Genomic DNA, 15,714 nt, shown 5'->3' on the forward strand with positions numbered 1-15,714 from the left:
CCCCTGACCGCGACTCTCTGAAACCTAAGTCCCGACGCCTGGAAAAGACCCTGCACCCGCAGCCCCCAGGACCTGAAGGACCGGACTTTCACTGCAGCAGTGACCCCCAGGAGTCCCTCGCCCTTGCCCAAGTGGAGGTTTTCCCGAGGAAGCCCCCCCTTGCCTGCCTGCAGCGCTGAAGAGATCCCTTGATCTCTCATTGACTTCCATTGCGAACCCGACGCTTGTTCTAACACTGCACCCGGCCGCCCCCGCGCCGCTGAGGGTGAAATTTCTGTGTGGGCTTGTGTCCCCCCCGGTGCCCTACAAAACCCCCCTGGTCTGCCCTCCGAAGACGCGGGTACTTACCTGCTGGCAGACTGGAACCGGGGCACCCCCTTCCCTCCATTGAAGCCTATGCGTTTTGGGCACCACTTTGAACTCTGCACCTGACCGGCCCTGAGCTGCTGGTGTGGTAACTTTGGGGTTGCTCTGAACCCCCAACGGTGGGCTACCTTGGACCAAGAACTGAACCCTGTAAGTGTCTTAGTTACCTGGTAAAACTAACAAAAACTTACCTCCCCCAGGAACTGTGAAAATTGCACTGTGTCCACTTTTAAAATAGCTATTTGTGAATAACTTGAAAAGTATACATGCAATTGAAATGATTCAAAGTTCCTAATGTACTTACCTGCAATACCTTTCAAACAAGATATTACATGTTAAATTTGAACCTGTGGTTCTTAAAATAAACTAAGAAAAGATATTTTTCTATACAAAACCTATTGGCTGGATTTGTCTCTGAGTGTGTGTACCTCATTTATTGTCTATGTGTATGTACAACAAATGCTTAACACTACTCCTTGGATAAGCCTACTGCTCGACCACACTACCACAAAATAGAGCATTAGTATTATCTATTTTTACCACTATTTTACCTCTAAGGGGAACCCTTGGACTCTGTGCATGCTATTCCTTACTTTGAAATAGCACATACAGAGCCAACTTCCTACATTGGTGGATCAGCGGTGGGGTACAAGACTTTGCATTTGCTGGACTACTCAGCCAATACCTGATCACACGACAAATTCCAAAATTGTCATTAGAAATTTATTTTTGCAATTTGAAAAGTTTTCTAAATTCTTAAAAGACCTGCTAGGGCCTTGTGTTAGATCCTGTTTAGCACTTCTTTTAGAGTTTAAAAGTTTGTTAAAAGTTTGAATTAGATTCTAGAACCAGTTTTAGATTCTTAAAAAGTATTCCAACTTTTAGAAGCAAAATGTCTAGCACAGATGTGAATGTGGTGGAACTCGACACCACACCTTACCTCCATCTACAGATGAGAGAGCTAAGGTCACTCTGTAAACTAAAGAAAATAGCAATGGGCTCCAAACCTACCAAAGTACAGCTCCAGGAGCTTTTGGCAGAGTTTGAAAAAGCCAACCCCTCTGAGGATGGCAACACAGAGGATGAAGATAGTGACTTGGAGGGAAATTCCCCCCCTCCAGTCCTACTTAGGGAGAGCAGGGCTTCTCAAGCCCTGACTCCACAAATAATAGTCAGAGATGCTGGTTCCCTCACAGGAGGGACCAACAACTCTGAAATCACTGAAGATAACTCCAGTGAAGAGGACATCCAGTTAGCCAGGATGGCCAAAAGATTGGCTTTGGAAAGACAGATCCTAGCCATAGAAAGGGAAAGACAAGAGATGGGCCTAGGACCCATCAATGGTGGCAGCAACATAAATAGGGTCAGAGATTCTCCTGACATGTTGAAAATCCCTAAAGGGATTGTAACTAAATATGAAGATGGTGATGACATCACCAAATGGTTCACAGCTTTTGAGAGGGCTTGTGTAACCAGAAAAGTGAACAAATCTCACTGGGGTGCTCTCCTTTGGGAAATGTTCACAGGAAAGTGTAGGGATAGACTCCTCACACTCTCTGGAAAAGATGCAGAATCTTATGACCTCATGAAGGGTACCCTGATTGAGGGCTTTGGATTCTCCACTGAGGAGTATAGGATTAGATTCAGGGGGGCTCAAAAATCCTCGAGCCAGACCTGGGTTGACTTTGTAGACTACTCAGTAAAAACACTAGATGGTTGGATTCAAGGCAGTGGTGTAAGTAATTATGATGGGCTGTACAATTTATTTGTGAAAGAACACCTGTTAAGTAATTGTTTCAATGACAAACTGCATCAGCATCTGGTAGACCTAGGACCAATTTCTCCCCAAGAATTGGGAAAGAAGGCGGACCATTGGGTCAAGACTAGGGTGTCCAAAACTTCCACAGGGGGTGACTAAAAGAAAGGGGTCACAAAACCTCCCCAGGGGAAAGGTGGTGAGACAGCCAAAAATAAAAATAGTAAAGAGTCTTCTACAGGCCCCCAAAAACCTGCACAGGAGGGTGGGCCCAGAGCCTCTTCACAAAACAATCCTGGGTACAAGGGTAAAAACTTTGATCCCAAAAAGGCCTGGTGTCGTAGCTGTAATCAGCCTGGACACCAAACTGGAGACAAGGCCTGTCCCAAGAAAGGTTCCACTCCAAACTCCAATCCAGGTAACACTGGAATGGCTAGTCTCCAAGTGGGATCAACAGTGTGCCCAGAGCAAATCAGGGTCCACACTGAAGCTACTCTAGTCTCTGAGGGTGGGGTGGATTTAGCCACACTAGCTGCCTGGCCGCCTAACATGCAAAAATACAGGCAGCAGCTCTTTATTAATGGGACAAGTGTAGAGGGCCTGAGGGATACAGGTGCCAGTGTCACCATGGTGACAGAGAAACTGGTTTCCCCTGGCCAATACCTGACTGGAAAAACCTATACAGTCACCAACGCTGACAATCAGACTAAAGCACATCCCATGGCAATGGTAACTTTAGAATGGGGAGGGGTCAATGGCCTGAAACAGGTGGTGGTCTCCTCAAACATCCCAGTAGACTGTCTGCTTGGAAATGACCTGGAGTCCTCAGCATGGGCTGAGGTAGAACTAAAAACCCATGCAGCCATGCTGGGTATCCCTGAACTGGTGTGTGTAAAAATAAGAGCACAATGCAAGGCACAGGGTGAAAAAGTAGAGCTGGAGTCTGGAAAAATGGCCCAGCCTACCAAGAGAAAAGGAAAGTCAGTTGGGAAACCAACTGCAACACAGTCAGAAAAAGAGAACCTCTCTTCTCAGGAAGAAGTTCTGCCCTCTGAGGGAACTGAGCCTTTGGAGCTTGAATCTTATCAGGTTGAGCTCTTAGGCCCAGGGGGACCCTCAAGGGAGGAGCTGTGTAAGGGACAAGAAACCTGTCCCTCTCTTGAAGGCCTTAGGCAGCAAGCTGCTGAAGAGTCCAAGGGCAAGAAAAATGGAACACATAGGGTCTATTGGGAAGATGGACTCCTGTACACTGAGGCCAGAGACCCCAAACCTGGTGCCACTAGGAGAGTGGTAGTGCCTCAGTCGTTCAGAGAGTTTATTCTGACCTTAGCCCATGATATTCCCCTTGCTGGGCATTTGGGACAAACCAAGACGTGGGAGAGGTTAGTCAACCACTTCTACTGGCCCAATATGTCCCACAAGGTTAAGGAGTTTTGCCTCTCCTGCCCCACCTGTCAAGCCAGTGGTAAGACAGGTGGGCATCCAAAGGCCCCCCTCATTCCACTTCCAGTGGTGGGGGTCCCCTTTGAAAGAGTGGGTGTGGACATAGTTGGTCCACTAGAACCTCCCACAGCCTCAGGAAACATGTATATCCTAGTAGTAGTGGATCATGCTACTAGGTATCCTGAAGCTATTCCCCTTAGGTCAACTACTGCCCCTGCAGTAGCCAAGGCCCTCATTGGTATCTTTACCAGAGTGGGTTTCCCTAAGGAGGTGGTGTCTGACAGAGGTACCAACTTCATGTCAGCATACCTAAAACACATGTGGAATGAGTGTGGAGTGACCTACAAATTCACTACACCATACCATCCACAAACTAATGGCTTAGTTGAGAGATTCAACAAGACATTAAAAGGCATGATCATGGGGCTCCCAGAAAAGCTCACAAGGAGATGGGATGTCCTCTTGCCATGTCTGCTTTTCGCTTACAGAGAGGTGCCACAGAAGGGAGTAGGATTCTCACCCTTTGAACTTCTGTTTGGTCACCCTGTAAGGGGACCACTTGCTCTTGTTAATGAAGGCTGGGAGAGACCTCTTCATGAGCCTAAACAAGACATAGTGGACTATGTACTTGGCCTTCGCTCTAGAATGGCAGAGTACATGGAAAAGGCAAGCAAAAACCTTGAGGCCAGCCAACAGCTCCAGAAGTTTTGGTATGACCAAAAGGCTGCAATGGTTGAGTTCCAACCAGGGCAGAAAGTCTGGGTTCTGGAGCCTGTGGCTCCCAGGGCACTTCAGGACAAATGGAGTGGCCCTTACCCAGTGCTAGAAAGGAAGAGTCAGGTCACTTACCTGGTGGACCTGGGCACAAGCAGGAGCCCCAAGAGGGTGATCCATGTGAACCGCCTTAAGCTCTTCCATGACAGGGCTGATGTAAATCTGTTGATGGTAACAGATGAGGATCAGGAGGCAGAGAGTGAACCTCTCCCTGATCTTCTGTCATCAGACCCAAAAGATGGCTCAGTAGATGGAGTGATCTACTCAGACACCCTCTCTGGCCAACAGCAAGCTGATTGTAGGAGAGTCCTACAACAGTTTCCTGAACTCTTCTCCCTAACCCCTGGTCAGACACACCTGTGTACCCATGATGTGGACACAGGAGACAGCATGCCTGTCAAAAACAAAATTTTTAGACAGTCTGACCATGTTAAGGAAAGCATCAAGGTGGAAGTCCACAAGATGCTAGAATTGGGAGTAATTGAGCGCTCTGACAGCCCCTGGGCTAGCCCAGTGGTCTTAGTCCCCAAACCTCACACCAAAGATGGAAAGAAAGAAATGAGGTTTTGTGTGGACTACAGAGGGCTCAACTCTGTCACCAAGACAGATGCTCATCCCATTCCTAGAGCTGATGAGCTCATAGACAAATTAGGTGCTGCCGAATTCTTAAGTACCTTTGACTTGACAGCAGGGTACTGGCAAATAAAAATGGCACCTGGAGCAAAAGAGAAAACAGCATTCTCCACACCTGATGGGCATTATAAGTTTACTGTTATGCCCTTTGGTTTAAAGAATGCCCCTGCCACCTTCCAAAGGTTGGTGAATCAAGTCCTTGCTGGTTTGGAGTCCTTTAGCACAGCTTATCTTGATGATATTGCTGTCTTTAGCTCCACCTGGCAGGATCACCTGGTCCACCTGAAGAAGGTTTTGAAGGCTCTGCAATCTGCAGGCCTCTCTATCAAGGCATCCAAATGCCAGATAGGGCAGGGAACTGTGGTTTACTTGGGCCACCTTGTAGGTGGAGGCCAAGTTCAGCCACTCCAACCCAAGATCCAGACTATTCTGGACTGGGTAGCTCCAAAAACCCAGACTCAAGTCAGGGCATTCCTTGGCTTGACTGGGTATTACAGGAGGTTTGTGAAGGGATATGGGTCCATTGTGACAGCCCTCACTGAACTCACCTCCAAGAAAATGCCCAAGAAAGTGAACTGGACTGTGGAATGCCAACAGGCCTTTGACACCCTGAAACAAGCAATGTGCTCAGCACCAGTTCTAAAAGCTCCAGATTATTCTAAGCAGTTCATTGTGCAGACAGATGCCTCTGAACATGGGATAGGGGCAGTTTTGTCCCAAACAAATGATGATGGCCTTGACCAGCCTGTTGCTTTCATTAGCAGGAGGTTACTCCCCAGGGAGCAGCGTTGGAGTGCCATTGAGAGGGAGGCCTTTGCTGTGGTTTGGTCCCTGAAGAAGCTGAGACCATACCTCTTTGGGACTCACTTCCTAGTTCAAACTGACCACAGACCTCTCAAATGGCTGATGCAAATGAAAGGTGAAAATCCTAAACTGTTGAGGTGGTCCATCTCCCTACAGGGAATGGACTTTATAGTGGAACACAGACCTGGGACTGCCCATGCCAATGCAGATGGCCTTTCCAGGTTCTTCCACTTAGAAAATGAAGACTCTCTTGGGAAAGGTTAGTCTCATCCTCTTTCGTTTGGGGGGGGGGTTGTGTAAGGAAATGCCTCCTTGGCATGGTTGCCCCCTGACTTTTTGCCTTTGCTGATGCTATGTTTACAATTGAAAGTGTGCTGAGGCCTGCTAACCAGGCCCCAGCACCAGTGTTCTTTCCCTAACCTGTACTTTTGTATCCACAATTGGCAGACCCTGGCATCCAGATAAGTCCCTTGTAACTGGTACTCCTTGTACCAAGGGCCCTGATGCCAAGGAAGGTCCCTAAGGGCTGCAGCATGTGTTATGCCACCCTGGAGACCTCTCACTCAGCACAGACACACTGCTTGCCAGCTTGTGTGTGCTAGTGAGAACAAAACGAGTAAGTCGACATGGCACTCCCCTCAGGGTGCCATGCCAGCCTCTCACTGCCTATGCAAGTATAGGTCAGTCACCCCTCTAGCAGGCCTTACAGCCCTAAGGCAGGGTGCACTATACCATAGGTGAGGGTACCAGTGCATGAGCATGGTACCCCTACAGTGTCTAAACAAAACCTTAGACATTGTAAGTGCAGGGTAGCCATAAGAGTATATGGTCTGGGAGTTTGTCAAACACGAACTCCACAGCACCATAATGGCTACACTGAAAACTGGGAAGTTTGGTAGCAAACTTCTCAGCACAATAAATGCACACTGATGCCAGTGTATATTTTATTTCAAAATACACCCCAGAGGGCACCTTAGAGGTGCCCCCTGAAACTTAACCGACTGTCTGTGTAGGCTGACTAGTTCCAGTAGCCTGCCACACTAGAGACATGTTGCTGGCCCCATGGGGAGAGTGCCTTTGTCACTCTGAGGCCAGTAACAAAGCCTGCACTGGGTGGAGATGCTAACACCTCCCCCAGGCAGGAGCTGTAACACCTGGCGGTGAGCCTCAAAGGCTCACCCCTTTGTCACAGCCCAGCAGGGCACTCCAGCTTAGTGGAGTTGCCCGCCCCCTCCGGCCACGGCCCCCACTTTTGGCGGCAAGGTTGGAGGGAACAAAGAAAGCAACAAGGAGGAGTCACTGGCCAGTCAGGACAGCCCCTAAGGTGTCCTGAGCTGAGGTGACTCTAACTTTTAGAAATCCTCCATCTTGCAGATGGAGGATTCCCCCAATAGGGTTAGGGATGTGACCCCCTCCCCTTGGGAGGAGGCACAAAGAGGGTGTACTCACCCTCAGGGCTAGTAGCCATTGGCTACTAACCCCCCAGACCTAAACACGCCCTTAAATTTAGTATTTAAGGGCTACCCTGAACCCTAGAAAATTAGATTCCTGCAACAACAAGAAGAAGGACTGCCTAGCTGAAAACCCCTGCAGAGGAAGACCAGAAGACAACAACTGCCTTGGCTCCAGAAACTCACCGGCCTGTCTCCTGCCTTCCAAAGAACTCTGCTCCAGCGACGCCTTCCAAAGGGACCAGCGACCTCTGAATCCTCTGAGGACTGCCCTGCTTCGACGACGACAAGAAACTCCCGAGGACAGCGGACCTGCTCCAAAAAGACTGCAACTTTATCCAAAGGAGCAGCTTTAAAGAACCCTGCAATCTCCCCGCAAGAAGCGTGAGACTTGCAACACTGCACCCGGCGACCCCGACTCGGCTGGTGGAGAACCAACACCTCAGGGAGGACCCCCGGACTACTCTACGACTGTGAGTACCAAAACCTGTCCCCCCTGAGCCCCCACAGCGCCGCCTGCAGAGGGAATCCCGAGGCTTCCCCTGACCGCGACTCTCTGAAACCTAAGTCCCGACGCCTGGAAAAGACCCTGCACCCGCAGCCCCCAGGACCTGAAGGACCGGACTTTCACTGCAGAAGTGACCCCCAGGAGTCCCTCTCCCTTGCCCAAGTGGAGGGTTCCCTGAGGAAGCCCCCCCTTGCCTGCCTGCAGCGCTGAAGAGATCCCTTGATCTCTCATTGACTTCCATTTCGAACCCGACGCTTGTTCTAACACTGCACCCGGCCGCCCCCGCGCCGCTGAGGGTGAAATTTCTGTGTGGGCTTGTGTCCCCCCCGGTGCCCTACAAAACCCCCCTGGTCTGCCCTCCGAAGACGCGGGTACTTACCTGCTGGCAGACTGGAACCGGGGCACCCCCTTCCCTCCATTGAAGCCTATGCGTTTTGGGCACCACTTTGAACTCTGCACCTGACCGGCCCTGAGCTGCTGGTGTGGTAACTTTGGGGTTGCTCTGAACCCCCAACGGTGGGCTACCTTGGACCAAGAACTGAACCCTGTAAGTGTCTTACTTACCTGGTAAAACTAACAAAAACTTACCTCCCCCAGGAACTGTGAAAATTGCACTGTGTCCACTTTTAAAATAGCTATTTGTGAATAACTTGAAAAGTATACATGCAATTGAAATGATTCAAAGTTCCTAATGTACTTACCTGCAATACCTTTCAAACAAGATATTACATGTTAAATTTGAACCTGTGGTTCTTAAAATAAACTAAGAAAAGATATTTTTCTATACAAAACCTATTGGCTGGATTTGTCTCTGAGTGTGTGTACCTCATTTATTGTCTATGTGTATGTACAACAAATGCTTAACACTACTCCTTGGATAAGCCTACTGCTCGACCACACTACCACAAAATAGAGCATTAGTATTATCTATTTTTACCACTATTTTACCTCTAAGGGGAACCCTTGGACTCTGTGCATGCTATTCCTTACTTTGAAATAGCACATACAGAGCCAACTTCCTACAATATCTCTATGTTAAAGACATGGTAATCTCTTTAGAGGACATAACCTTTCATTTCTGCTACTATAACTGGGGACTACTTAAGGAGATGTAACCGTCTGTATCTGTTACCCAAAACTGTGTTCCTAGAACTGAAAAACCATGGCAGCCTCTTAAAGAGATGTAACCATCTCTCTATTATCTACAACTGGGAAACCAAGGCGGTCTCTTAAGGAGACGTAACCATCCTCTGCTACCAAAAACTGTGAGCACATCTGACCTTATTTGATCCTTTATTTATTTATTGATAAGGGGACGCATTAGAGGTTTGATGGACCTTTTGACTCCGCTAAGAGTGACCCACCATGGACACAAATTTTACTCATGACCTTAACCAGCAACAAGACAACAAGTCCAGTAAATCGTTATCGGGACATTTGAGACAGCAAACTTTACACACTGTGACCCATGTGGCCATGAATAACCACACCTTTTAGTAAAGTTAGAAAGTTTATTTCCCTAGATTAACAATGCGTATATTACGTAAATCAATCTCAGCACTAAATGATAGGCATATACAAACAACACAGGCTGACCACAATTGCGGAAGAGTGTCAGTTTAGACAACGCATTTATCATTAAACATTCAAGGGTTACTGTACAAACTAAACAATAACAGTAACTGAGTAAGTGAAATGGCATACACTTGTCAACAGACGAATAAATCAGTCCTTTGTTGATAACAATTATTGTAACCGTGACACACTAACTAACCCTCTAATTCGAATGGCATGTTTGGGCTTCATGAGAATAGAAAAAAAGACAAAAACATAATTTAGAAAACATCTGGCTAGGGCTCTAACAAAATAGTGATTGGTACACAAAAGAAAGACAAACCTACAGCAAGGTCATTTGCAGTTGTTATACCGCTCCTGTATGGATCAGAGACTTCTCTGTCAGTGGGGAAACTCGTCACGTCTTCATTGGTGAGGGAAAGTGAAAGGGATTGGCTCAGCCACTGCTGGTCTCTAAGTTAACTGAACCAACTTAGCAGGGGCATCAAACTAGGACAACAGCATCAGTAGCATTACCAATCCTTAGTAGTAGTAAATATGCGATGAGGCTAAAGGCTCGGAAGAAACGGGCATCTGGAACTACGCTCCTCCTTGTGAGTGCGGTCGGGATAAGTCAAATTCACAAAGTAATTTCTCCATCTCTCATTGGTCAGTACATCGGGTGTTCACAGTAGAACCAATAAACATTCATTCTTAAATCTGTGAGATATTTAGACATTTTTTCACACATTGATGATTGGCTCCTCTTCACTCCTTCCCATCACCAGTTGTAGTCAGGTAACATTTTGTTGCAAACATAACTCCAGTCAGAAGTACCATTGTCACGTCCTGGGAACATCAGGTTCTCATGCACCAAAGATACAAATGTATTTACGGTTAGGACATAGCGTTACAGCACATGGTTCTCACAAGAAAGTTTGAGAAATCAGTTTGTATTACATTTGGTGAGCACTGTGTGAACAAAGATCAATGAACAAGTGCGAATTCTTCTGAGACAGAAAAACATGTATTTATGCCATGAAGCTTAACATGAGGCTTTGTCGACTCGACCATTATTTCACAATTACTCTATGCCTATTAATTTTAAGCAAAACATATCATTAATACGTTAATATGATCTAGTAATGTTTTTATACATGTGAATATTATTTCTAAACAGTTAATATTATTTGATTTAATGTATTCCAGGTCATGGTTACCACCTAGGTGGGCACATTTTTCATAACACTCAATTTTACTATTTTAGCATAATTCATGTTAATTCTCAGCTAGTAATCACTGCACATTTATCAGTATTTAATTCGGCTTTGACAGTGGGACCTTGTTTCTTATTTGCCCAACCCCTTTCAGACATCCACCGCAGCATTAATTCACAGATGTCTTGGGGATGTTAACAACTCCTTCTGATTCTTCTCTGTGGGTATCTGGGTGTGGCCTGTCTGGGCTTCCAATCCTCATTCCTTTGTTTATGGTTGTGGGCGAGTGCCACTGAGCACTGGGGTGTGAGCACAGCCCCCGGTGGCACTCTCCCCCCTGGGGCAGGTGTCACCCCCTTCTGGCACAACAATAAACATGAGAAACGACCTTGTATTTCTGTTCCACGTGCGCTTACCACATTTGCCTGGCACGCTCCGTTGTACTATGCAAGAGTTCACACTATCTTTGGTTTATTCGATTAGTTTTCATGTGGATAAGTAGTTGTCTAATGCTAGATGCATGCAATCCAGAGGGTCCTGCATCGTTTAACGTCCATTTGGGGCTGTACCCCGAGCCCTTCTTCGGAGGGTTAATGTTTCGAGTTGCTTCGTCCGTCCTGCTGAAGGGTAACGCTGTCCTCGCGGGTGAGAGCTCGGCCCTCCCGCAGCCCCCCAGCCCTGGACGTGGCTTCTCTTCCTGGCCACAGCTGTGCATCCCGGGGTCACCCAGCCCTGAGCCCGGGCAGTGCCTGTAAAGTGGGGCCCTAGGCCCTCATGCTAGTAAAGGAAGGGACGCAGACACGGTGGTAGGGTGGTAATAAACTGGCCTCAGGCACGTGCGCCCAGCCCCTTTTATTGGCAGGGTCACCTGACTGGTGACGCCTGTGTTGGGTGGGTGTAGGCTATACAAGCAAGACCAGCCCTCAGCAGAGTGGCTGGCAGAAACACTAGAATGAGTCCAGCTGGACTCTACATCCCTCCCAAACTTTATTGAGGAACCAAACAAAAGTCCAACCTGTAAAAGAAACAATAACAAAGCACCACAATCAGTCTCTCGGCCTCGAAAAGGCAGACTGCAGAATTGCAGTGGACATGGTGCAGCTGGGAGCATCCGGACACCTCCGCACAAGTCCATAATTTAACCAGGTACAGCTGGGCACGAACACAGTGTGGATGAAGTCCAGATACTTCAGTTGCTTGTCCACGACCTCACAGTTCACTGGATATAGTCGATCCGGTCCTGCCTGGGCTCATGTGGTCAAAGTATATTTACAGTTTCTGATGCGGGTGCATCTGGAGCAGTGGGGAGTCCACTGTACACAGTTCTGGACGGCATTCTGACTTTGGAGATTGTCTACCTCCTAAGACTGCAGATGACATGACGGCCTGGGGCGCCTGGAAGTCCAGCGGCAGAGCAGCAGCAGTCTTCCCTCTCGTGCCAGACCTCCATCAAGCAGGAGTCTCCTCGAGGCCCTTTCGCGGGCTTCCACAGGACTGTGTGGACTGTGCTTGCCTATCTCAGGCCCAGCAAAGACGTCTCAGAGGAACAGCCTACAGGACCACATCCTAGTCTCGCATGGAGCCACAAGGGTTGTTGATGCAGGGTCCGCTTGCTCGAGCCATCCGGATTCAGGTGCTCTGGCCATAGTGCAAAGTCTTCAGGTGACCAGTCTCTCGATATGAGACCTCTGTGCTTCCGGATGCCTGACGTGGAGCTGTCTCAGATGCATTCTCTCTCAGCGATATTCCGCTCTCACAGGAATTTGTCGGAGGCCCTTGTCCGTGGATTGCGGCGGGACTGCGTGGGCTGTGCGGGCCAACGTCGGCCACGCCAAAGGAGTCTCTCTGAACTCCAAACAGGGCCACGTCCTAGTCTTGTGCAACCCCAAGGGTGGATGGTCCAAATGATCTGGTCTGCTCTCACCGGCAGGCGTCTGGTTCACGGAGCTCATGGCAAGTGTTCAAACGATAAGTTTCTACATTGCCAGACATGCCTTGTCAGCATCGGTTCTTGTTGCTGACTGTCTCCACTCAGGTGGTGCTGTGCTCCTCCTTCGATGATTGGGCGATGCACCTCATCATGATGATGATGTTTTTTTTCATCCTTTTGCAGATCAAACAGGTGGCGGCGGCTTCGTCAGCGGAAGGACGACTTGATGGACATAGGGGCCACGGCGGGTCTTGTGTGGCCTGTGCAGTCGGCGTCAGGGATGCCATCACAGCCAAGCAGCCGGTGACAGGTCGGTCGTACTGGGAAGCGTGGGGGACCACCTGCATCGCTGTCTTCAGTGACGTCTGCTCACCCCGGTGACTGTCTTGTACTGATGGGTACCTCCTCATCTGCTCGCACGAGTCCTCAGTTGTGTCACTCTACTTCCTTCCACTTTCACACCTGCGATGGAGTTGATCTGTGGTGTGACCGGTCTGTCACACTCCTCTCCTCATTTCTTGTTGGCATCGTGCCACTCTCTTTTCTCCTTGGTGTGGCGTCGTGCCACAGGTCACATGTTGCGGCACATGGACCTTGTGCTGCACCTCCGCTGGTACATCTTCCTCTTCGTCCTTGATGTGGCGTAGTGCCACAGGTCGCATGCTGCGTCACATGGACCTATCACTGCACCTCCTCTGGTGCATCTTGCTCGTTCGCAGCCTCTCACAGGCTGATTCCTGCGGGTAGGACATGATCTGCTCTTCAAGCAGACCTCTCCCGGTCTGGTCCGTTTCCGGATCCTCTTGGTGGACCTCTCTCTGGCAGGAGGGTCCCCGCTCTCTTCCTCCTTCTCTTCACTCGAGGGCGCCGCTCTTGCTCCTCGAGGCTGCGCTGTTACGGCGCTCACTCCTGCCATCTGCTCTGGCAGGGTCGGTCAGTTCAGATGACCTGCTCGCTGATGGGCCAACAGTGGCCATCTTCCGTCGCTGCGCGGCCAGCTGACATGGCCTCTTTTCCCGTGCGTTACGTCACGCTCTCGGTACTCTCTCCATCTTCACGGACTTTACTCATGTCGTCACATTCTCTGGTGCAGCTCTCTGTGCACGCTGCGCACGTGTCAGTCTCTTTTTTTCTGGGCGTCCTGTGCAATGCCTGGCATGTCCCTTTCTTGTCCTGCGGTGATGTCCATCACTCCTGGGGCATGTGGCGTTCTCTCGTCGGTGGCGGCGGACGGCCGCCAGAGGCTGCGCAGACCATGCGCGCTCTCTTCGAACCTCACGTGGCACTTGCGTCCGTTTCTCACTGTTGCAGCTTGGCTGGGACAGCTGCAGTCTTCTTCTTCCCTTTATCAGCGTCGCCCACGTCGCTTTGTTCTTCCTCGCTGTTTCCATATTCTGCGCCGTTTCTGTCCACGGGCGCACTCTTGGTGTGTAGCAGTCACTTTCTGAAGGTGCTGCTGTAAACTTTCCTTCATCCAAGCTTGTTTTCCCTTTAAGACAGAAATAGGGTGCAATACGAACTCTGGCCACTGGATGCCAGTAGTGCACTTTGTTTTCTAGCTTGAAAGACAGTCTTTCCTGTTAGCGGCCTCTTTGTGTGAACAGATGCCGGGGAGGAGGGCTGCTGCCCGGAGGACTCCTCATGCTGGTGGGGGCTGCAGGTAAGTGCAAGTTTATTTATCTTCTCCCTTTTCTCTCTGTGTTTTTTTTTTCTTCTTCTGTCCACTTTTCTGTTCTTCTAAAACTGCACAGCCTCGTTTGAAGAGGCGTGCAGATGGCACGAATTTTAGTGAGGGGCTGGGGGCCCCGGTACTGTTTTTTTCCTTTGTAGGTGCGTGTGAGCAGCTCACTCTGTCATTCAGTTGCTGGGAGGTGGGGGCGCGGCCCTGGGCACCTGGTGCGTGTCTGCACCATGTTATTTCCAATCCTTTCGGTGCGTGTCTGCAGCTCATGCTTGAATTCCTGCTGGGACAAAGGTGGGGGGGCAGCCCCTGGGCATTTTCTTCGGTGCGCGAGAGCAGCATTCATCAGATGAAAAGGGGCGACCGGCCCCGGCCACGCTTTGTCACCTTCTCACGGTGCACGGCGCGCGACAGCCACACTTTAAAAGTCAAAGTGGGAAAACGCCCCGGTGATTTTCTTTTTGTCCTCGGTGCCGATCGCACCATGTTCATGACACGCTGCGGAGCGCCTTCTGCAGGCCTCACTTCTCCTCTTTCTTCCACCGATTAGGTTCATGTCTGCAACCACGTGGGGCTGCAGATCCCACTCGCATTGTAAAGTGGGGCCCTAGGCCCTCATGCTAGTAAAGGAAGGGACGCACACACGGTGGTGGGGTGCTAATAAACTGGCCTCAGGCACGTGCGCCCGGCCCCTTTTATTGGCAGGGTCACCTGACTGGGGACGCCTGTGTTGGGTGGGTGTGGGTTACACAAGCAAGACCAGCCCTCAGCAGACTGGCTGGCAGAAACACTAGAATGAGTCCAGCTGCACTCTACAGTGCCCTCGAGGTGACGCGGGAGCCGCCTCCCCTGGGCACCCACCTCTCACAGGGGTGATGTGCCTCAGCGATGCCATGCTTGCAGCAGCTCCTCGGCTCACCCCCTGCTCCCAGCAGGCAGGTAGCGCCTGTGTGCCCGGGCCATGCCTCACCCCCAGCTCCCAGCAGGCAGGTAGCGCCTGTGTGCCCGGGCCATGCCTCACCCCCAGCTCCCAGCAGGCAGGTAGTGCCTGTGTGCCCGGGCCATGCCGGCGCGGGCCTCAGTCCCTGCTCCCAGCAGGCAGGTAGCGCCTGTGTGCCCGGGCCATGCCTCACCCCCAGCTCCCAGCAGGCAGGTAGCGCCTGTGTGCCCGGGCCATGCCGGCGCGAGCCTCAGTCCCTGCTCCCAGCAGGCAGGTAGCGCCTGTGTGCCCGGGCCATGCCTCACCCCCAGCTCCCAGCAGGCAGGTAGCGCCTGTGTGCCCGGGCCATGCCGGCGCGGGCCTCAGTCCCTGCTCCCAGCAGGCAGGTAGTGCCTGTGTGCCCGGGCCATGCCTCACCCCCAGCTCCCAGCAGGCAGGTAGCGCCTGTGTGCCCGGGCCATGCCGGCGCGGGCCTCAGTCCCTGCTCCCAGCAGGCAGGTAGCGCCTGTGTGCCCGGGCCATGCCTCACCCCCAGCTCCCAGCAGGCAGGTAGCGCCTGTGTGCCCGGGCCATGCCTCACCCCCAGCTCCCAGCAGGCAGGTAGCGCCTGTGTGCCCGGGCCATGCCGGCGCGGGCCTCAGTCCCTGCTTCCCCCCG

The 15,714-nt window shown here is 50.6% G+C and overlaps 1 protein-coding gene across 1 annotated transcript in view; it reads left to right on the top strand.

Moving 5' to 3' along the window:
- The first annotated feature begins 14,026 nt into the window (after positions 1-14,026).
- The window catches only part of CIMAP1D (CIMAP1 family member D), a 57,993-nt gene continuing 56,305 nt past the window's right edge, over positions 14,027-15,714 (top strand). Inside the window, exon 1 of the mRNA XM_069217068.1 lies at positions 14,027-14,096. Coding sequence (XP_069073169.1) covers positions 14,078-14,096 — 19 coding nt within the window. The 5' untranslated portion in view covers positions 14,027-14,077. The remainder of the gene's footprint in view (positions 14,097-15,714) is intronic.

This window comes from Pleurodeles waltl, chromosome 12 (assembly GCF_031143425.1).
Source record: "Pleurodeles waltl isolate 20211129_DDA chromosome 12, aPleWal1.hap1.20221129, whole genome shotgun sequence".
NCBI classification, from domain to species: domain Eukaryota; kingdom Metazoa; phylum Chordata; class Amphibia; order Caudata; family Salamandridae; genus Pleurodeles; species Pleurodeles waltl.